Source organism: Xenopus laevis, chromosome 9_10S (genome assembly GCF_017654675.1).
Source record: "Xenopus laevis strain J_2021 chromosome 9_10S, Xenopus_laevis_v10.1, whole genome shotgun sequence".
In the NCBI taxonomy this organism is placed as follows: domain Eukaryota; kingdom Metazoa; phylum Chordata; class Amphibia; order Anura; family Pipidae; genus Xenopus; species Xenopus laevis.
In genome coordinates this window covers 44,893,328-44,917,226 of record NC_054388.1, presented here as the reverse complement: position 1 = coordinate 44,917,226, position 23,899 = coordinate 44,893,328, and the positions used below count along the sequence as shown (strand labels likewise).

At 44.1% G+C, this 23,899-nt stretch overlaps 1 protein-coding gene across 2 annotated transcripts in view; it reads right to left on the bottom strand.

Moving 5' to 3' along the window:
• Positions 1 to 361: 361 nt before the first annotated feature.
• The window catches only part of stx8.S (syntaxin 8 S homeolog), a 52,935-nt gene continuing 29,397 nt past the window's right edge, over positions 362 to 23,899 (bottom strand). The window contains 2 exon segments of one of the 2 annotated variants that reach the window (NM_001096605.1): positions 362 to 720; positions 9,876 to 9,977. In NM_001096605.1, coding sequence (NP_001090074.1) covers positions 653 to 720; positions 9,876 to 9,977 — 170 coding nt within the window. In that variant the 3' untranslated portion in view covers positions 362 to 652. 2 annotated transcript variants of the gene reach the window in all.

Here is a 23,899-nt window from a genome sequence, read left to right as displayed (position 1 = left end):
AGTGCTGGTGGGAGAATGTTGCTATGGCCACCTTCCTATTGTTATGTTGTACAAAGCTGTGACTCTGGCTCATTCCCTAATTTGCTGATGCAAAAATTTTTTTGGTGGGGGCACTATTTGCTTCCACGAACAATGTTTCCAATGCGCTTCTCCTGCCTCGTCCGGTTCAGGCCCGTTAATATGTACAATATCTAACCCCACTGGACTGATCCATAGGAAGTGCTTGGCGCAGTGCGGGCAGGTTTTACCAATTTATGTGCTTATACCGGCCTGAAGATAAAAGCTCTGGTTTCAGGCAAAGCTAATGGCACACAGATCTAACAATGGGCACAGTGGTACGGCTCATGAGATTCTTATACAAGGGGGTATTTTATTTTCAGAACTATTCATTTATTGCCGTCGTAGACCCAGCAATGTACCCAAGTCCAGAAGTGTCCTAGGACTATGGCAGGTGAGAAATGAGTCCAGTTAGAGTCTATAGAGTCCAGAAGAATCAACGGTCCATTTCTGGGTGACAATAAGGTGCCACTTCATGAGAATATGAGCCTTGAGAGAGCAGTCGGTTGGGCAGTTTGGACACCTGTGCAGAGAATGTGCATCTTCCAACAGCACCGGACAATCAAGGCAAAAGGCTGGTGGACATCCGGAAGAATCAGTGCGTTGGCCAAACAGCGACCACGACAATTGCGATGAGGAGGAGGACGATGACCACCATCATAGCTGTGAGGATGAGAAAAGGGAAAGGCTTAGAAATACACAGATTATGCACAAATTATCTTTCCCGGGGAGCACGGAAGACGGGATGGGGGATTCCGATTTCCTGGGAACAGAGGCAAAACTTAGGGTCTGGCAGATCTCACTGACTTGGAGACAAATCATCTATCAATCCTATGGACCTGAAGGTGGATTGATCCAGTTTGTACCCAAGGGGTTTATGGGGTGACAGCTCCACTTGAGGGATTTTGCAGTCTTGTTGTTGAGTCTAAGTGGGGAAATCTGCTCATTGAGCCAGGACTCTGCAAATGTTATCAAGTTTCATCAAGTTTTACTACAAAGTGCAAATGTTTAGATGCCAATACTTTTTCATTATCTACAGTAGCACAATGCACTGATACGGATGGAAGTTTCATGCACGCTGTGTTGCATGTTTGACCCACTGTTGGTATGCGCCACTTGTGTTATGGCGTCACATGATACATGTCCGTTGCAGCCACTGATTCATGGACAGGCCAGAGCTTGCTTGTTTAAAGGAAAACTATACCCCCAAAATGAATACTTGAGCAACAGATACGGTAGTTCATATCAAATTAAGTGGCATATTAACGAATCTTCTTACCAAACTGTAATATATATTTAATTAAATATTGCCTTTTACTTCTCTTGCCTTGAACCTCCATTTCGTAATGGTCTGTGTGCTGCCCCAGTGATCACCTGACCAGAAATGCATGGCACATTAAGGAAAAGCTCCCAGAGGACGACAACTGCTTGGCTCATGGGCAGCAAATGATTCAAATTCTGCAGGAGTCGAAGGCTGTTGGCGCAGTTTCACACCAGTAGAGCAGGTGGCCGGGAGTCTCTGCCCCGTGTTTAGGAATGTGCTTGGCCCTGTTTGGTGTCATGAACCAATCACACGCTCTATTACTGTGTCCCCCAGCGAATAACTGCTCCTGGGAACTGCATGTTTTGACTCGAGGCAAACAGAGATCGGCTCCACTTGCCGGCCATATAATCTTGTTTATCACTGATTATCCGTTCCATAGCAAGGCCAACTGGCACCCAGCACCTTGTTTACTCTATGTCATTCCTGCCCATAGCCCCCACTCTATCTCCCTACAATAAATCCACTGATAGGGGTCCAAATCCACTGAAGGTACAAAAAAAGAGCAAAAGTAAAATCTGGCACCCCCATAATATAAATGTATATTTATTTGGCCCAGATCATAATAATACAGTAAAGAAATGGTTAAACAGTTATAAAAGTGGGTAATAGGGAAAAAAATCCAAATAACTTGGCAGATTCAGGACATTTGACCCGCACTCAGCACCCAATGAGGAAATATTTTGTGAGTCGCCAAGGAACAGCTACGGGGGCATTAAAGGAAGATTATGATTTCATATTTTAATATCCGTCTCCCTTCTGCGCTGCTGTGAGAAACGTCCTGGAGACTAGGAAAAACAAGAACTGGAACACGGGGGAACGGGGACTAGCAATAATCACTGGTATGTAAATATATTTTTGAAAAATAAGCAAGTGAGTTTTCAATGAAACAACTCAGACGCAGTTGAACTGCAGACTTTCAGCTTTAATTCAGGTTAAACAAAAAGACACAAAAATGTGAGGATCCAAAACCTTTTTTTTAACACAATCACTTAAATGGCTCCTTTTTGCCCTGCTGTCTCCTTTATGTCCCACTGTCTGCCTCTTGCCCTGTAGTCGTCTTCCTGTTCTACTGTCTCTCAAGGCTAATGTCACGAGTGCCGAAACTTCGCCTGCTGAAAAACACAGGCCGAAAATCTGTTCCTACACTGGAATCTGTCTCTTACCTTTCCTACATCTGGATTCATTGCATGGTCCCGGGGGCAGGCACACATAGCAGAGTTTGGTTCAGAAATGCAAACTCTTGTGGGCTAAAATCCAGCGTTAGTGCCTACACCTGGGCCAGTGCAATGGATACAGGTGCAGGCAAGGTAAGGTAAGGGGCATTAGCTTTAAGGCTGCATTTACCTCTATTAGGTTCTCATCTGTTGCAGTTCAATACAGTATTTATCCAGGCTGCTGTCAAACTGTTTGTCAGTCCCTGTGGCTGTCAGAGGACAACAGTAGAATATCTAGGAGACAAGAAGTCCCCTGACATTTCATGTATCAGTGTTCCAGAGAACAAAGGGGCCTCCCTATAAAGAGAGTTTTACTGCGGGTGAGTAATTTCTCCCAGTGTGTCATTCTGTTCTGTTGTTGGTTTCCCATATGAACAGACTTTTCCTTTGTACTGGAACATCTCTAATACAGTGCTGGTATCTGGGGGCCCCTGGGAGACACCGGATCATTGAGATTTGCGGGAAACCCTGGAGGAGAGTGCCGGCTGTCACAGCACAATCCTAGGGCCTGTCTCTTTCTGGCACTCTAATATGAGCCCTCCGAGCCCCCATTGTATGGCTGAGAACCTGTTGGCTTTCTGGCAGCCGTTCAAGTGGCGTGTGAAAAAAAGAGAGATATCATAAATATGTCTTGTTCTGACAGGGCTTCTTGTGCATGGGCGTCACACGAGTGCCAGCTTCTGTCTCACTGCCAGGCTGTGCCTGATTTACCATGAAGGAGCACTTGTATCTGTCGCTCTCTCCAACATCCGCTGCAGGGGGCTGCATGAACAGGATGGGATTCCAACTTGAGGGAGGACAAGGAGAGGCTCATAGTATCTGGGAAGGAAACTTGTCCAGGAAGCTTACACTAAAATGCAGGGGTGTCTGTCAGTAGTGGGTTGGAAATGCTAAACAAGTCTGGGCTGTTCACCACAGTTATTTGTATGGGAGAGGGGTTATATCCTAGGGAAGGCCAAGGCTGGTGAGAAACTGAAGCTGATGCATGGACGTATTACTTACTTTGTGGCACAATAATGAAAGTCACCCGGGCCTGCATTCTATAAGGGAAGGGGAGGCCATTGGAAATTCTTGTCCCACAGCTTGGCATTAATAGCTGCTTCTATACAGGGGTCACTGACTAAGCAAGGATAAGGGGTACAGTGATAGAGCCCATGCTTAAATGGTAGTAGAGGTAGTAGAGGTAAAATGAGTGCGTTGCATTGGCATGAGCAGGGATAAGTGTGGCACACTCTGGTGAGGAGGATATGTGTTACTTCCAATGTTTTTAGGCATTCCATCCGCATGGTGCTTGGGGTTAGACACTCAATGCGAGGTTTTGGATGGCGAATTTGGCCCAATAAAAGAAAGAAAGAGAGGAAACCTGTTTATTCCAGTTACTGTAGAGGGGCAAACGTTATGGACTCCCCAGCAATAGCCATGCAGTTACTAAACTGTACTGTGTCACTGTGTACCAGCCACATAAAAAACATGGAGGAGGCACCGGTTCGCTAGCAGAGATACCCACCCTTCTTTACATGATCTATTATTGCTGCAGCAAGCTTCCTTGTCTAAAGACTGCTGGGAGTTGCAGCAGCTCTGGTTGCCTGTACATCCCCCCATATACCCAAGGAGCAACTAAGTGGCATGGCCTGACCCAAATGAATCATGAAGCAATGAGCTGGACTGAATGTGATGCCGGAAACATGGGGGATCTTTGGGTGTTATTTTACCTGTTAGCAACAGATCAGAGGACAGATAAGGGAAAGGGTGCTGCACAAAATGGCCCTCAAATCTAGGGGTGCACATGATACTCCCCACCCACTCACTAATGGTACAAGTGGCCCCTGTATGGGATGCAAACAAGAACAAAAACCTACGGCTCTCTCCAAATATTAAGTATTTAACTATTTCTAATAAAAAGCCAAAGCTCACCCTGTTTGAAAATTGACCTGGGTGCAAAGCCCCAAGTCCATCTCTAAATGGGGTCAGCCTTCTCAACACTGTTACATAGACAATGTATATGTGTGAATTGTTCGCTCTCACCAATGAAGATGGATGGCCCGGGTGCAGTGCCCCGAACCCGTAGCTTGGGGTGAGATGCAAGGAAATACTGAAATGAGCATGCACTCCTGAGGCACAACCAGTACGGATACAAATTCAATCTTTATTCCATGAATTAAAAAAAAAGGACTTTTGTTTTTAATTCATGGAATAAAGATTAAAAGGGGGACGGGAGGCAAATTGGGAGAAAATTCGTTTTACTCGTCACTCTGACATCAAGAGGCTGTTATTTTATATTATTCCAAATGTCACCATGAGTAGTGAGTATAGGGAAGAGGGTTCCCAGTAGTGAGTGAATGCAGAGAGTAGTGGGTGCAGGGTAGGGTTGCCACCTTTTCTGGAAAAAAATACCAACCTTCCTATATATCTATCTTTTTTTAATAACATTGGGATCAACCATCATTTTTACAAGTCAGGCCAGTAAAACCCCGGCCAGGTGGCAACCCTAATGCCGGGAGAGGGGGCCAGCAACATACTCAGGGACCTGCAACAGCAAGGAGAGGGCACCCAGCTGTAAAAATATAAGAATATAGTGTACTAGGGGCAGGGAGAGGACACCACAGAGATTGGTAAGGGCAGACAGAGGGTTCTCAGCAGTCAGTACACAGAGTAGTGGTAACAAGGAGAGAATGCCCAGCAGTAATTAAAGAAAATCGTAGGGGCAGGGAGAAGGAGCCCAGAAGCCCCAGTTTGGAGGCATCACAATTCCATGTAACCACCCCAGCACTGCTCAGAGCTACTTGAAAGACAGGAGATATTTTGGCCGGAAAAGGAACAATATGGGCTCAGATACCCTGTTGAGGAATGGAGAAGCCCCTGCTTGTTGCTACTGAGCCCCCTCCAGAAAAAGCCTGCATTCCAGTCCAGTAAATGATGAATACTACACACAGCCTTGTGCTTGGAACAAAATGGGTTTTGAAAGACCCTCTTACTCATACACTGAGGGGGAACAATGGTGCTTCTTGTGCGCCTCCGAAAATCTATAGAAGGATCTCTCATGCCGTATAGGTCCCAAGATCTCTCCAGAAGAGCTGGCAGTCATTATGGCATAAAGGCCGGTGCCCAGCACAGGTGCCAAAGAGCTCACCCACCTACCGAAATGAGCTGCATCCTGAGAATTTGCTGAATTGCCCCCTGAAGAACTATTATGCAGAAATCTCTCCAACAGCCATATGGCTCCACCCAAAAACTGATTTTTTTGCAGAAGAAAACACAGCTCAGAATTAAAGTAAGTTTGCATGGAGTGACCCACAGCGAGGCCTCAGCACTCAGACACAGTGCCAGGGATGTTTAACCAACAAATGGGTATTTGGCTGAGAAAACCTGACTAGTTGCATCTGCTCAATACGTATATATATTACAATACAGTATTTAAGCGCCTTTTCACTGCCAATCAACTCCCTGGCACAGTGCTCTTAATGCTCAATATGCCCAGGCTAACAACGCTACATTGGATCCATTCCTAGGTTGCTATGGTAAGGGAGCAACCAGGTAAGAGTACTGAACAATGTAAAAAAAAGACTAATGTCTACATCGTTCTAAAAAGTTTAGTTTAATGTGAAATGGTCCTTCAAACCAGACCGCTTGGGGGGTAAAAGCTATAAAACTGGGAAACTGAGGTGGGTGAAAGTTAAGGGGTGCCTCCTGAAAGTATCCCTCCCGCCAGGATGTCTGCATTTAATAAACTGCTTGTCATTCAGGTTAATGTTCTACTAGATTGTAAGCTTCTGCGCCCATCATGTATAAAAGAAAAGTGAACCCTGAGGGGGGCGACCTCTCTTCCAGCACTGAAAGAGTCGACATGGAACCTTTGGAGGTTTGTACACATCAAAACAAATGGGGTATAAACTACTCGGAATAGACGGAGCTTGTTCTCTGTCTCCTGGGTGATCCATCATTCTCACCCTGCGCTGTGTCCCCAGCATTCATCAAACACACTAAGTGCCCAGCATTCATCAGACACACTGACCCCCCAGCTCTCCTCTGCAAACAGACCATATGAAAAGCCAGAGAGGGGCGAGCCGAGCTGGAGTGGGGGTGCCGGGGAGTTGTGAGGACTTGCTGATCTCTGGAATACATTAATATCATTTGTTGGGAGCTCTTGGAGAGGATAACAATAGGCCAGTGACTCAAAGGTCTGGGATCTTCAAATAAAGGCTCCCTGCTGTCATGGGCAGCGGGACGTGGAATGAGGACCCATATCCCTGGCTACTTCTTCTTCTTGTCTCTTTGGCGCAGGCTGGAGGCCCTATGTTTGCTCCGTTACTAGGAGGCCATGGGGGAAAAATGGAGGCATTTTCTAGGCCATTGAAGACTTGGTTTATTAGGCAAATAAAGCTGGTGTGAGACAGTTTAGCCGGGGGGTGGAGGGGTTGGAGAGGGTAATGAGCTGAAGGGAATGGAGGGGTTACAGCATGTGGTATAAAGTGCCCACTTCCTCAGCTTGCAGCCTTTCCTATTGGGATCACCCAACATCAGAGGGCAAATCACTTTAGCTGGGATTGCCAAACGAGGGCAGCGTGGGAATTCTGTCCATAAAGAGAATAACAAATCACAAGGGGTGGGAATGCCAAACAGACAACCCCTATCTCAAGAAATAGGTACATATATAAGAAAATATTGAAATATCAGTCATTCAGCCACAGTTCCTAGGGAAGCAAATACATCATCACCTGGACTGGCCCTAAAGCTGGGCTTTTTAGAACAGCAAATAGTCACCCACACTGGCCTTAATGTTGGGACCCTCTGTCACTGCTCCAAGCCCCCCACCCAAGGAGAGTCTGAGGAACAGTAACAGCAAAAAATGATGAAGTGTTTTAAAGTAATGAAAATATCATGTAGTGTTGCCCTGCACTGGTAAAACTGATCTGTTTGCTTCAGAAACACTACTATAGTTCATATAAACAAGCTGCTGTGTAGCAATGGCATAAATAAATATGGCACAGGTTAAATAGTGGATAACAGATAACACCATTATGTTCTACAGAGCTTATCTTCTATCTGCTGTGTACCCTGGGCCTTTCTCCTTTGAATAGGCAACACTGCATTATATTTTTATTACTTTAAAGCACTTTAATTTTTTGATGTTGCTGTTCCTTTAACCCCTAATCCTTTACCATATAAACACTTCTCGTAATCAGCGACCTTGCTCCTTAGTCCTTCAGACTCTTCCAGAAATCCCTGCAAGGTGCCGCCACCCCTGTAGCCACATTCCTGGCATCACATACCCAGAAGGTGCCACTGAGCCTACGGTATTCAGCTGAGCCAATAGTCAGATGCTGCAAATACTAGAATGTTGTGATTTATATAAAATACATTTATAAAGAAATACTACTAATATAAAAAAATCTAATTATCTAGTGAGAGAACAAAACACAGGCCCCTGTGCAGCAGCCAACTCTTTGTTCTCCTCTCCTGGCCTTCAGCAAGTGCAACCAAGTTCAGCAAAAACAGCCAGTACAGACTGATTTTCCATCATCCAGCACAAAGGAGAAGCGGTCATTCATACATCAATGCCAGGAATGAGTGCTCAAATTGCCAGGGATGCTGAAACATCACACAAGCACACCTTCCAGTATAATGAGGGTTAATAACACAAACTGGTCTGTGAGAACCATTCTAGAGAAGAATCCAAGATGGCCGCTGCACCATTCACTTCTATAGGATGAATATAGCTGAAGAGCATTAGGGCAATTTTGGGCCAGGGCACCATCACCTCCAAAGACAGCTGCTGCCCTGGCTGGGCCATTTAGAGGCGATGGGCCCTAGGATAAAAGACTCACATAATTCAGTTTGTAATGGCCCAGCATCTGGGGTATTCGTGACCTGCAATGTACATTGGCGGAGCTTTGCACTGATTAGGTGTTAATGCTGCGGAGCACTGTTGTGCATGGCGGCTTGACTGGGAAAGATGCCATATCATAAATACTTACACCCCAAATTCCACGTCATCCAGTAAGCAAAAGTAAAAATAAAGTTATGATCTCAGCTAGGGGCCACAGAGCAATGTAAAGCTGTCCCCTCAGGCCAAATCAGCAGCTTATTGGCCAGTGTTTGGGGCCCTTGGGACATCCTACTCGAATTATATTGTCTGCCTGAAAATAAGTAAGCAGGTAAACGAAAGGAAAGAAAAGCGTTTGATTGTGAGTTCCGCAGTCTATCCCACAGCCCAGTGTCTGGCCGTCTTTTCCCAGTAATAAAAACCCATCATATGGAGAGAGACTCCTGACCCAGGGGTTATACTTCCTTCTTGTGTTTTGTTTGCCATCATCTTTCAGTTGATTCTCGGTGGATCCCTAAGAAACAAAGTCAAAATCAAGGGGCCACCCATGGAGGGCCATCACAATGGCATGAGGGGATGCTTGGGTTGTCTTGACATTTGAAAGATTAACACCCCACCCCCTTGAGTCTGACCTTGATCTCAAACTGGGAGAAGTGACCTTGATCTCCCTCCAAATCAAAGCAACTAAACTAATTGTGTCCATAATCCATTTAGCCTTTTGTCCACTTCAGGATTGTAAAGAGGTGGCCCCCTCTCCCCATTTAATCCCTGTGCGGTCAAGGGGTGAGCAAACGGCTGGGTTTAGGGATTCCTGAACACTTGCCCCCAGCACACTAGGGTAATAAAGGAAACCAACAGCATGGAACCAAAGCTATGTACTGAGAGCATCGGGGGGGGGGGGGGGGACACTGGGACCTATAGAATAGATAAGGAATGAGAATCCATTTTGCTTTCAGAGTGTTCAGTTGTTGCCCAGAAGGCAGGTCCCAATGTAGTAAATAAGTATCCGTTATATCAGTTCTTGGATTTGATCTGTTCTTTTCATTAATTCAATGTGTTTATTCTACAATCCCTTCCTTTGTGCAAACACTTGGTCCTCCAACTAGGGTTGCCACCTGGCTGGTATTTTACAATCCTGGCCGGTAAAAATGAAGGTTGATCCCAATGTTATTAATAGGGAAAAAAGATAAATATTTAGGAAGGCCGGTATTATTTTCCAGAAAAGGTGGCAACCCTACCTCCAACCCTCCCAACAGCCCTTCCATTCAATTACTACACTGCTGCAACTCCCAGCAAACTCCTCTAAAAGGTTCTGGTTAATGGATGCCGGGAATTATAAGGTTTAGTTTACTCCCATCCTCCTCCCTCTGCACAACCCACAATCCTATAGAAGAACTGCTCTAAACAAGGCATTGACAGGTGTCTGATGATGATATAGTGTAATTTTGGCACATACCACAAGAGGTAGATTTCTTGTCCACCAGTTTAATGTGTCGGGTTTGGTTGCGGATCTTCGAGTCTGTTGTGTCCACCAAGGTGGTCAGGTCATCGATGATCTCTGCAACAAAGTGGAAACACCAATGAGCACTGGCACACAATCCAATAAATATACACTGTAGGATAATAACTAGTCTGTACCAACAACTAATCTGCATGCACTGTGTGTACACTATCCTTTCTTCTCCCAACAGGCCACTGACATTGCCCAGATTGATGACATGTGCATACAATGATGGAATTAAGATGTTTGGGACACTCAGGTTTACAGTGGGGCATTTCATGGGCCACATTATTTGTGTATTGGTTACCTCCGCTGACTGTTACCCCAATGTTTCTGAAACCTTGCTAAGAACTATGGAGGCCAGCAAGGGTGAGATTTGGGGTGAGTGCTTATTTCTGCCCTGGGTACCCCTGGAACTATAGTAGAGTGACTGTTACCCCAATGTTTCTATATATCTGTAACCTTGTTATGAGCTAAGGGGCCCAGTCTGAAGGCCAGTTAGGGTGAGATTTGGGGTGAGTGCTTATTTGTGCCCTGGGTACCCCTGGAACTACAGCAGGGTGCTGTTACCCTAGTGTTTCTATATATCTGTAACCTTGTTATGAGCTTAGGGGGCCCAGCCTGAAGGCCAGTTAGGGTGAGATTTGGGGTGAGTGGTTATTTGTGTCCTGGGTACCCATGGAACTATAGCAGTACCCTGACCCCATGAAGGCACGCTAGGTGTGAAATTCAGATGGTGTGAGCTCACAAGCCAAGAGTGCTAGGGAAAATTCCTTCCATCAAACATTCCGTTTGGCCCCTGCAGGTAACACTGCGCTCTCATGTTTGTTGCGGAGCCCTCAGGGCATTTTCCCCTGTCAAACTGGAATATTACGAGGCAAATTAGCCCTTCGCACAAAAGCCTCACGTGGTTTAACTGTTTGAGTGCTGGGGGGTTTGCCTAACGTCAAGTGATCATGGGCAAATAATCAACTGCTCCCTGGATAAGAAAAAAGTTAACAGCACACAAAGCTGTGGCCCATGTGGTGGCATGTTTATACAAACATAGAACTTCATTTCCCAGCATCCTCCTCAGCGTTGACAACTTTTACATCCCATGTTCTCCCAGGAGAAGGCTGGGGCTGGGCTCAGCATTACATAGTAAGTATCTATACTGGCTGGAAGGCTGCCTGCAACTGCTCTGCAGGGCCCAGCCAGGATAACCTATGTGGGGCCCACAATTTAATATCCAAGCTGCACATATTGCATTGTGATCCCCACATTCCCATGCACAGATGATGGAAGTTTTAGTTCAACCAAAGGCTGCAGTTCTGATGCCAACAACATCCTCTCTTGTTATACTTTACTAATTGCAGTTAGAATGTATTATGGGCTTATTTATCAAAAATCAGGTTTGTAAGATTTTTACTACTTCAAATAAACTAACAACAAAAAAAAAAACTTGAATGCTTGCTTATTTATGAAAAAATTCCAAATGTAAAAAACTTCATTGAATGCAATCATGAAAAAAACTTGAATAGATTTATAGGCTTAACAACCTCGAATGTGAGTTTACAAACTCAAAAATCTCAAATTAAAAAAAAATGGCTTGAATTTTGCCTAGGTCAACTACCACTGACTTCTACATGAACTTGCCAGCTTTTAAATGCAGATTTTTTTACATTCCAGTTTTTTTTTTTTGCTTAGTAAATACCAGACATTCAAGTTTTTGAAAATATAATTTGAATTTGTGAGTTCAGGTGTGAGGCAAAAACATTGCCAACAGCAAATATATTCATATATAAATTTCAATCTGTCAGGGAGTCCCATTTAAAGCACAGACTGTAAGCTCTTCAGGCAAGAATCAGGTGACACTAAATCATTCTCTCTATAGTTTTACATCATACAGAGCCTATGGCCGCTTACACTACACTTTCCCTGCTATCCATGCCTCTTGCGTGCCTGCCAATCCCAGCCATGCACTGACCAACTCCCTGCTGCCCTCTCAGACCTGGGAGCAATAAGGCAGGGAATATTCCGTGAATATTCCAGCACACATGGACACAGCTGGGAATAGCCCTTTCCATTAATCCAGGTCTGGGCAATTCCCTGCTCAAAGAACATTGCCGACCCGTTGATGAATAAGAGCAAGTGAATGGGCCGTGATTGACTGGCAGAGCTCAGCACTGTGCCACTGTAAACCCCAGAGCCCCTCTAGGGATGTTTCATGTTGTTCTTGGTAGTCCGGTTACAGCACTTACAGCCTATGTTGCCCCCCTGCAGGAATATTCTCCCACTGTCCATCATACAGCCATATGGTTTGTTTATTCATGGACTAAATGCAGGCCTGGACTGAGATTCAAAATAGGCCCTGGAATTTCAGGTACAGAAGCCACAGATTGCCATTCCGGGCCTGACTAAATGACTTGGTGCAACAGGGACCCACCAACACAGAACTCACAGATCCCTCATTCTGCCTCCTCTTCAGCCCTGCCTTGCCAAAGGCTCTCCAGAACCACAGTATAGAGAAACATCCAACCTGCATGCTAAGTCCCCAAACAAAGTACCTCTGCAATTTTAGGGTCCCCATCTCCTCTCCATTTCTCTCCTCTCCCTCCATCTTGTATCCACCTCTATTACTCTCCCCAATCCTCCCTTTTCTCTCCTATTTCGCCTCTCCATTTGTCTCTCTGCTCTCTAACCCCCCATTCCCTTCCCCTCTCTCCTTCTGTCACTCAAAGCTTACATTGACTCCAAACTCCTTTTCCCTCTCTGTTATCTTCTATTGTCGCTCATCCCTACTTGTTTCATTTCTCTCATTTTTATTTTTGGTCCTCTCCTCCCTCCCCTTAAAGGAGAAGGAAAGCTACGGAGGCATTTTATTGCCAATAGATTAGCCACAATAGTGCAAGCTAGAATGCTATATTTATTCTGTAGAATGCTTTACCATACCTGAGTAAAAAGCTCTAGAAACTCTCTGTTTGTTTAGGATAGGAGCTGCAGTAGTAACGTGGTGTGACATCACTTACTTCCTGCCTGAGTCTCTCCCTGCTCTGGGCTCAGATTACAGTAGAGAAGGGAGGGGGGTGGGGAAGAGGAGCAAACTGAGCATGCTCTTGCCCACGGCAATGAGGTTTAAGATGAAGGCAGGAAGTCTAATACAGAAGCCCATGTGTACACAATAGAAGGAAAGAAATGCAGTGTTTCTTTTGACAGGGGACTCAGAGCAGCACTACTTTGGGGGTTTACTGGTATATTTAGATGGACCTTTCTGATAAGGTTTACTTAGTTTTAACCTTTCCTTCTCCTTTAATGACATTATAAGCATAGGAGCCATGTGGAGCTTAAGGGGTACTGCTGTGCTGGGTTCCATAGTCTATGAGAAGGTTGAAGGCAAATTAGGCAATATTTAAAACTGGCCAGTAAGTGGCAGGGCCCCCCACAGAGTTCCTCCTCGTCCAGCCTTTAGGGGGGTTTTGATGGTGGGCAGGCTTAGATTTGCTGTGATTGGACAGGAGGCACAGCAATGAAACCACAGCCACTGTGGGCAGAGATAGAGAACTATTTACCCCTACCTGCCTCCCCAGCCTACTGCCCTGCACAATGAGTTAAATGCCACCCCTAGGATAGGCAGAGCAGGTGCAGGAGTTCATTATCTCAAACTGAGAGGGAGAGTGATAATCAATGGTTTCCTCGCACCACCCTGCACATTTCAGGAAGAGAGTTGGTGAAACAAGAAATAATGCATGAACTGCCTGTTAAAAAATGCGTACGGAAAACCGTTTTTCATATTAAATAACAGAGAACAACTATGTTACTGGACTTATATTCAATGTGTGCACTGTGCTTTTAATAAGATGGAGTCGGTGTACCGTAGACACAAACGCAAGGGGACAGCCATCTTAACTGCAAGCAACTATTGCCTGTAACCTGCAAGTGTGTATTTACTGCCCCCCCTGTGCCAATCCCCCATTACGTACCTATACCATATGCTGTGTGTGTATTCTATGGAGCAGCGCCAAGACCACCGTATTAATGTTCCCAGGGCACAGAAAAGCACCAATCTGAATACTAGCCCATTATCTCAGAGCCAACATATGCAATAAATTAGACACAAGGAGTTAGATATATATTATTCCAAACGCTTTTCTTTTCAGGACTGGGAATTCATTATTATTTGGGGTGGGAGGAGGATATATCAAGTGAAAATATTGCCGTGTCCAACACCAGTCTAATAATTAGTCTCCATTTCATGGCGGGTTTTCCCCTCCGAGCCACCTGTTAACACCTGCAGTGCCGGGGGCCTCTGTGTTCTGAAAAGACCTGCCTGCTGTGGACTTGTTTGATGGCACCAAATACTATAGGAAAATATGCAGTTTCAATAAAGCACAGCTACAAACCTGGGACCATGATGGCTAACCAATAGCAATGCAACTCCCAGCACCCTCTGTTAGCACCTGAATGCATTCTGTAACGGATGCACCTGCTGTGCAGTTAAGCAGTCGGAAAGAATTGTTATGTCACATAGATTTTTATTCTACTCCTCTAACGCACATACAGTTTCAGACTTTAAAGGGATGTGAACACCTTAATGCATTATGTGAGAGTTCAAATCTCATTTTTGGAATAAAGGCAGTGCTATGTGTATAGCATGAGACATGTAAATATCTTCTGTTTTCAGAAGGCTTTATGTCTTGCATTGTAAAGGGCTTTTTAGCTCCTTTTAGCCTGTCTCACCCCAACCAGGTTTGTTTGTCTGCTTCAAAACCTTTAAACAAAGAGCAGAACTGGGCTGCCAACATAAAATAACCACATGCCGTTTACAAAAAAGAAATGTGTAGCAAACATGAAGCTCCTTTTAAATCTGAAATTTCTGCCTTCAAGTGTGACATTTCCCATTCTATGGATGTCACTTGGTCAGTCATTTGCTCTGGCAGGAAGAAGGAAGTGCTACCTGAACACAGGAAGGAAGGGCTCCTGTCTGCACAGGTGAAAGTCCCACCCACCTGATACGCTAGAAAACAGAATGACTGCACAGTTGGGGACGGAAGTGTCACATTCAAAAATATAGATCCAGAAGACAAGCAGGTAGGTATGAGGTAAGTAGTAGAGAACTCTGGGCCTGCTGGGAAATGCCGGACCTCACTAGTAAGAATGCCCCTCTGTCCAACTTCACTGCTGTGACATTACCCAAGTGCTGGAGTTAATTGCTGCACCCTGGCGAGTTGCAGGTTGTGAGAACTTTCAGTGAACCGACACCAGAAAGAATTCTTTGTAGGTGGAACTGAAAGTGCACAGAGTGTTCCAAGCCCCCCGTCCATGACTTCATCACGTTTGGCAACACGGTCGGCACACAAACACTCCGTGCCTCCTCAAGTGATGAGAAGAGACGTACAGATGCCCAATAAATAGCTCTGCCCGTTTCCTGCCCCAAACAGCCAGCCCTCTTTACTTTGGAATGTCTGTCCACCAGGTGTTTTATAAACAGCCCCAACCGCTCCAACGGGGAGGTGGCACAGTGTAATAACTACCTCTCATTCCACACACCAGCAATGAAACTGCGAGCCCCTGCTCTAGGAGGCATTGGGGAAGCCCATGAGACGTCTAAGGGCACGTGCTGCTTTTGGGTAGAAGCCCTGAATCCTTAGCATTCAGAAGTAACCAAGCTCAAGCCATTCCTGCCATGTGACACTAACGGGGGTTATTTCCTAAAACTCAAAAATTTCTCATTGTTTTAGTAAAGCCACTTTGACCAAACTCCCATCCACAATTTTACCTTATTTATCAATAAATTAACTCGAAAAAATCGGGTGCGGGAAAGGACTGGCTAAGAAAAAAACCAGAAACCGTTTGATTTCTTTTTATTTCATGCCTGAAAACAGAGCCGGGCCAGGCGCCATAGACAACATGGCCAGTTGCAGCTCTAGCTGGTCGCGCGCCTGCTCGAAATTCCGATATTGCGTACGTGTGCGAAATGCATAACCACAGGCATATAGAGCAGACAGTCGGAGAGAGGGGACCAGACATGGGGTATGCGACAGAGGAGGTACGTGTCTGCCCCCCCCAGCTTTTGCACCTAGGCATGTGCCTACTCTGCCTAACCTTAGTTTCGGCCCTGCCTGAAAACCATTCGAAACCAGTGACTTTTCGGATTCTCTTACGAAACCCAGTGCAGATCATGATATCTTCCAATTGTAAAAGGGACATCTGCAATTGACTTCAGCAGGTTTGAGATGGAGTACTTTTTTATTCAAACTTTTAGCAGCCTCTGGGTTAAATAAATCTAAAAAATATTGTGTTTTCCCCTTTAAAACTCCAATCAGAAAAAATCGGACTTTAGTAAATAACCCCTAATGTGTCGAGATCTGGAGGCGTCAGATTAAGGTTCTAAGGACTTTGGTATGATGGACCTGACTTGAATGGATCATTAGCATGTCCACGTGTCCATGGGTCATTTATTCCTTTGATTGGGGCCCCCAATCTGCCTGCTGGCAGTGGCCTCCCCAGAGGTGACCAATGGGCTATTAATTGGGTCCCCCTTGAGGGAGGGCCCTGCTAGTATGGGGTCCTTTGATTCCTGATGGGTTCCAGCTCTATGGATCACATACAATAGCTTCAGTTTACCCCTAGTTCATATAGGGTTAAGCTGCAGCCATATTTAAGGGAATGATTTCTCCAGGGAATTTTTCAGGGGAGAATTTAAAGGCTTCCAATAGCTATTACCAACTGGCATATACCAAAGTGTCACAGTGCCAACTTAAATACTACTCTTTAATGCTGCTGGAACGAGCTGCCTTCCAGATGTGGTCCGAAGTCCCAATAATACAAGACAGGCGAGGGCTATATTTATAGGGAGAAGTATTTGGAAAATCCTATTGCCGATGGCTGGCGGCGGATAACAGGTCTCCTAATTGGAAGCACGTGTAACTGAATGCAGATAAGAAGCCACAAAGAGGCAGGAATCACTTGTTCTACAAGTATGGAGGGATTGTGTGTTGTGTCAGCCAGCTGCTGTTATCTCACTACGTATTTATGGCTTCAGAAATGGGACCTGACATTTCATTATTAAAAAGCTGTAAAGCCACAGCTTTAATCGCAATGACAGGAAGTGAGAAAACAAGTTCTGAGGGTGCTAGGACAAAGCAGCAGTTTCCTGGAAATAATTTGGGTAGCAAAGGATTCTGGGCCATGATTAGACAGCCCATTAAACAGAGAAAACTGGGGTTTTAAACAGCCAGTAAATAAATTATTTATTTAAAGCAGAAGTCCAGTTTTTTTTATTGCAGTGTGTTTGCTATCAGCTCTGAGGGTGCTTATAAAACAAACTCCTACATGGTCTATCACCAGGCTAGCTTACTTTCTGTAAAGGAATAACACACATTTGATACATTTTTCTTCATGATGAATAGAATGTGCAGTGTTCCCAATGCATTTGTGTGAATGAAAATAAAAGCTATTATAAGGATTTTAGGCTTTATTGACTTTTTTAAACACACTGCTATTTTGTTTAACACAATTGTAGCTATTTAGAGGCTAGGGTTGCCACCTTTTCTGGAAAAAAAATACTGACCTTCCTATATATTTATCTTTTTTCCCTATTAATAACATTTGGATCAACCATCATTTTTACCGGCCAGGTGCCAACCCTATTAGAGGCCCACAATGCCACTGCTGGACTGTGCTTAGTGCAGGGGAATAACTACCCTGGATATATTTATGGTGGCTTCCTATAGAGACTCTAAATAAAGTTATAGGGCTGTTCCTGTTGGACAGATTCTCACTCATGAAGCTTCATCTCACTATTATCCAAGGGAACCAGACAACACTTGCACTTTGGTGGATATTTGAAACATCACTGCAGTACGGAAACAAAGCAGGTCCAGTCCTGCCATTACAGTATCGACTACTGGGAATTAGAAACAGTCAGCCATCACAGGTGTGCCCCCCACCCCCACCCATTCACACATTCCTCCTCCAAAATATATGACTATTCCTGTGGCAATTTACAATCTATTTTTTTCAGGACCAGGCAAGTACAGTTGTGTTCAGAATAATAGCAGTGTGTTTAAAATAAAGTGAACAAAGCTCAAAATCCTTATAACAGATTGTATTTCCATACACACAAATGTATTGGAAACACTGCACATTATATTCCAAATCGTGAAGAAACTTTATCAAATTTGTGTTATTCCTTTCCAGAAAGTGAAGAAAAGAGAATAGAGAATATTAGGCTGTTCCAAAAAAATAGCAGTGTCTTCATTCTTCTTTAAAAACGCAAACATTCATTGTATAAACTGAAATACATTATCTCTTTCCTGTGGTTGCACAGGGCAATTATATGTCATTATATGGCTACCTGAGATAACACTAGTTTGTGAGTATGTCCATTGGTACTTATTTCCCATCATACTCTTGTCCTACAGTATGCCAATTGTAAGCAACTGGTACTGATCTGACTAGTACAGTATTAGTGGTGATAAAGCTAATGGCTAATTGAAAGATTAACTTAACTTTAAAGCATGATGTATACAGTGAAAAGTAATAAAAAGTAACTATATTACGGATGCCTAACACAGCAATAGCTTTTTGGGTGCCAGGGTCAATGACCCCCCCAACCATTTGAAAGCTGGAAGGAGGTAGAGGAAGAAATAAATAACTCAGCAATGAAGACCAATTGCAAAGGTGCTATGTATAGGACACTCTATAACAGTTATCCCCAACCAGTAGCTCGTGAGCAAAATGTTGATCTCCAACCACTTGGATGTTGCTCCCAGTGGCCTCAAAGCAGGTGCTTATTTTTCAATCGCTTGTTTGGAAATAAGTATGGTTGCAAAACCATGTGTACTGCCAAACAGAGCCTCTGCCAGTCCGATTGCAGCCCATATTTGGCACACTGGGAACTTTCTGCACTCTTATGTTGCTCTCCTACTTTTTTTTACATTTGAATGTGTCTCACGGGTAAAAAAAAAAATAAAAAAAAAAAAAAAGGTTGGGGACTCATGCTTTATAACATACTAAAAGTTAAGGTGAACCACCCCATTTCTTTAATAGTACTACTGGGCCCGTGAATTTCAGAACGGGGGAGGCTCCATTGACTTGGCGGTTTATAAGTGAGAAGCTCTTGGGACCAGATTATAATCAACAGCAGAAATGCTTGAGGACCCCCCACCCTCTTATGCTTGGCCTCTTCCTACTCGCCCAGAAAAGGGGGTCACAGCTCGTTTCTCTAATCAGATGACATAGAGCCTACAGGAATTCCTAGCGGCCATTCAGGAACACTTACACATGCAAGACAAATATTTGCAGAGCAGAAATACAGGTGCATAACACAGGCAATTAAAGTCAATGAGTCAGACTTTCAATAACACCATCTGTGCAATACGGGAGATATGGCTCCTAACCATAGTGTCGGCTAATAAACCCAATACAGACAGCACAGGGCCTGGGGGAAGATACACATCTATATGCTTTTCCTCTTACCAGTACATAGTTAGCCTTTCCGTGACACAGCCCTGAGCAATGCCAGTCTGTGCAGTGACTAATATGCGGCTGCCCGTAGCTTCAGGGCCAATTCATACAAAATGTGACAAATACAAATATATCACTTCAACCATTACAGGATATCTACAGGGGGCTGGATATGGTTTCATTTGCTCTACTTCCACCATCCTTTTCAATCACTTCCATTTCTGAAATGTAATTTTGAAGTTGTCTTGGTTCAGTGCTGGAAATATGATCAAAGGAGCCCCTTCATTTGTTCAGATACAAATAAGTAATACATTGTCTAAAGTTTGCTGATATTTACCAATCAGCACTACGCAGACTTGGGTAAACGTATTGATTTTAGCTACAAGGCTCATGCCACTACTGACCAAGGCCACCATCAGGAATCACAGGGCCCCATACTACTGAGTTAGCAGGCCCTTCCTCCCCAAGGCAGTGCCAGTTATTAAACCAGGGGTCACCTGGGCAGATGGTCCTGCCAACATATAAAATGGGGCCCAATAAAAAAACAACATAAAAAACAGTGTTATGCCCTTTATACTAAAACCTCAGCCACAATTAACCTAACTTGGATGACGGGCAGGCACCACACCAAATCAAACAGTCAATGGAATCCAGGAGCCAAAATTATGAAGTAGAATTAGTAGAAAAAAGTCATTTTATTTATTGTATATAAAACTAAAAGCCTGGTGCGTTTCCGGGTCCCTCCAGGACACTTAATCATAAGCTTAGCCTGTGATTATTTAATTTTGGCTCCTGGATTCCATTGACTGTTTGATTTGGTGTTCCAGAGTGGTGCCTGCCCGTCATCCAAGTTTTTTGTGTGTTCCTCCCCTTTGCTGAAGGTCTGGGGCATGAGCACCCGGACCCACTGTGGAAAGCGGTAAGCTTGTCCTTTTATCTGAATTATCCATGCTTCCTATGACTCTTATGCACAATTAACCTAAACTGCACCCAATTTCCTGCAGCCCTGTCCACTTCGTAACCTGGAGGTGGGCATTGAAAGTACTGTTTCTATTTTTGCAGATGATACAAAATTGTGCAGAACTGTAGGTTCCATGCAGGATGCTGCCACTTTGCAGAGTGATTTGTCTAAACTGGAAAACTGGGCAGCAAACTGGAAAATGAGGTTCAATGTTGATAAATGCAAGGTTATGCACTTTGGCAAAAATAATATAAATGCAAGTTATAAACTAAATGGCAGTGTGATGGGAGTTTCCTTAAATGAGAAGGATCTAGGGGTCTTTGTAGATAACACGTTGTCTAATTCTGGGCAGTGTCATTCTGTGGCTACTAAAGCAAATAAAGTTCTGTCTTGCATAAAAAAGGGCATTAACTCAAGGGATGAAAACATAATTATGCCTCTTTATAGGTCCCTGGTGAGGCCTCATCTGGAGTATGCAGTGCAGTTTTGGACTCCAGTCCTTAAGAGGGATATAAATGAGCTGGAGAGAGTGCAGAGACGTGCAACTAAATTGGTTAGAGGGACGGAAGACTTAAATTATGAGGGTAGACTGTCAAGATTGGGGTTGTTTTCTCTGGAAAAAAGGCGCTTGCGAGGGGACATGATTACACTTTACAAGTACATTAGAGGACATTATAGACAAATGGCAGGGGACCTTTTTACCCATGAAGAGGATCACGGTACCAGAGGCCACCATAGATTGACAATTGTGGGCAGATCAGGCCTTATGTAATTGGTCAAGGTTTGAACAAGAGGGTATTGCAAAATGCCCCAGCCTTGACAGGTGTTTTACCAGTGAAGTATCAGCTGGGTGACATCCCTAGCCATCACCCTTACCTTACCCCTTGTGCTAGTCACATGTCTTAAGAGGAAATGAAAGCATCTAGGCACGCAGAAAAGCTTTCACTTTCATCTTATTTAAATTGGAAAAGTGATTTACTTAAATTTTTCAGTGTTTTGGGGAAAATAAACCGGTACTTTCAATGACATAATAACTATAAACAATGAATTTTACATATTAAACCCCGCCCAGTGCAATCAGTATAATGGACAGAATACACTCTTTGTTGCATCATGATAATGGCCTTGACTTATGCTGCAGCCAGTTATAGACGTGACTCTGGGTTCTCTCCAGTTGGTACTGAACATGGGAATGCTTTTAGCTTATTCAATAATAAAGGTCAATTTAAGAGAGAAGTCATCAAAATTCATTGTATGAAAGATAATTCTGTGTCACAGGGCATTCTAAAGGAAAACCCCCCATGCCCTATCCTTACCTCTATACAGAAAAGAGATGATGCCACAACGTGACTCCTGACTGTGAGACCATTAATACCTGCTCTGAGAGATGGATTGGGCTTCACAGTCTGACCCCAGGACATCTAGTTCCTGTATGACTGGGGGAGCCAGGTATTTACAAATGACCCATGCAGATCCATTAGTCCCAGTGGAGGGGGGGTCCCTGTTGATCTCGGGTGATCCCATATAATCAAAACGCTCATTATTAATTGTTCCGGCTAAAGAAAAATTCAGAAGGGAATAATTTAAAGGGGAATAAGAATCATTCTTAACTGCAGAGTCAGGAGCCAAAGCTGCTAATCTGCCCCACGCTCCTTCTTTTCCAAAAGCATCAGTGGGACAATATGGCATATTTTAGAGTTCAGTTACACTTCCATGTCCTGTCTGATTTAGGCTGAATTATTCCCCCCAAAGCAGTAAGCCTTTACACTATCATTGCCTCCTGTGGTCCCATCAAGCACTGGGCCCTCTTCTCTCCCTGCTCTTACTGCCATTATTTATTCATTCTTAAAGGAGTCCAAGGAGACGCACTAATGGCACTAACACAATATTCATGGAGATCAAGTCTGATCCTGATTTACTTCTCTATTTTTACATCCTGAATATGCTTTAAATATATTAACACAGCTGTGTTTAATAAATCTTAGCTGACACTGCATTCATATCAGTATCCTTATTAATAGAAAACAGAGCAGCCCAGTGGAGGAGGAGACTAGGTAAGAACATGATGTAGGAGTCTGAATAATAACATGGTGCTAGTGAGAGCACAGGAGACTGGGTAAGAACATGGTGCAGATGAGAGCACAGGACATTGGGTAAGAGCATGGTGTAGGTGAAGGCACATGAGTGTGGGAAAGAACATGGTGCAAGTGAGAGCTCAAAACCTGGGTAAGAATATAGTGCAGGGGAGAACACAAGAGCCTGGGTAAGAAAATGTTGCATGTCATAGGAAACTGGGTAAAACGTGTTGCAGGTGAAAGCACAGGAGATTGGGTAACAACATGATGCACATGAGAGCACAGGACACTGAGTAAGAGCTAGGGTTGCCACCTGGCCGGTATTTTACCAGCCTGGCCGCTAAAAATGATGGTTGATCCCAATGTTATTAATAGGGAAAAAAGATAAATATGTAGGAAGGTCGTTATTTTTTTCCAGAAAAGGTGGCAACACTAGTAAGAGCATGTTGCATGTGATAGTACAAGAGTCTGAGAAAAGGTGCACAGGATACCGGGTAGAATATGGATCAAGTGAGAGCACCGGATACTTGGTAGAATATGGATCAAGTTAGAGCACAGGATACTGGGTAGAATATGGTACAAATGACAGCGCAGGAGACTGGGTAATAACAAGATAAAAGCACAGGCCCCAAACAGTACCTTGCAGAAGTGTTCAAAACTATTAAGAGGGGGGGCAGCAGTGGCCCCTTACCCAGAAAAGTTCCTGGCACTGTTGCCACATGTTCGTTCCATGCTGCTGCTTACTTCTTTCCCTCTAACGTACAAGTGTAAGTAACACAGACACTTTAGGGGGATTAATCTTCTCCCCTTGTAAATGTCTCCCTATAATGTAACAGGCCTGATCTGTAGTAAAACCAGGAGGCTGCTCATTCTCTTGTTAAAAGGGAAAGGCTGGAGCTTCGGGCCCTTATCTGTCTACTGGAAAAACAGACCCATAAAAAGTCCCATTAAACCTTCCTCCAGCGACTCCTTTTCATGGGACATGTAACACTAATCTTTTGGCACGTGCCAAGCCTCACAAATGTTCCCTCGCCCCCTCCTCCTCTCTGGTTATAGGATCCCATAACAAATTAAGAGTAGGGTTTTCTTTTTATGGCTTGGGTTTTAACTAGTATAATTTAATGACTTATTTTCATTATCTGCCTGTGATGAATGTATCAGCGTGGGCTAGAGCAGTGTAGAGAAGCCAGCAAAACTTTGTTTCTACCAAAATGACTGAAGGCAAATAGGCCCCAAGTGTGTGGACTATGGTGTTTACGCATTGGCAACCTGATTTATCATTAAGTCTTTGTCCTTGTTGCTTGCCCCCCCCCCTGCTTGTTAGGGTAATTACCCATTATTAGAAAGTGCCCAGTGCTGTGCAAATCTAATAATTAATATTAATCAAAATAATTTATGGACGACCTACTTAATCAGTGCAGGGGGTAGAGGAGCCTCCAGGGGGTATTATTATAATTACAATTATTTTACAGGAATTAAGAAAACAATGGGGGGGA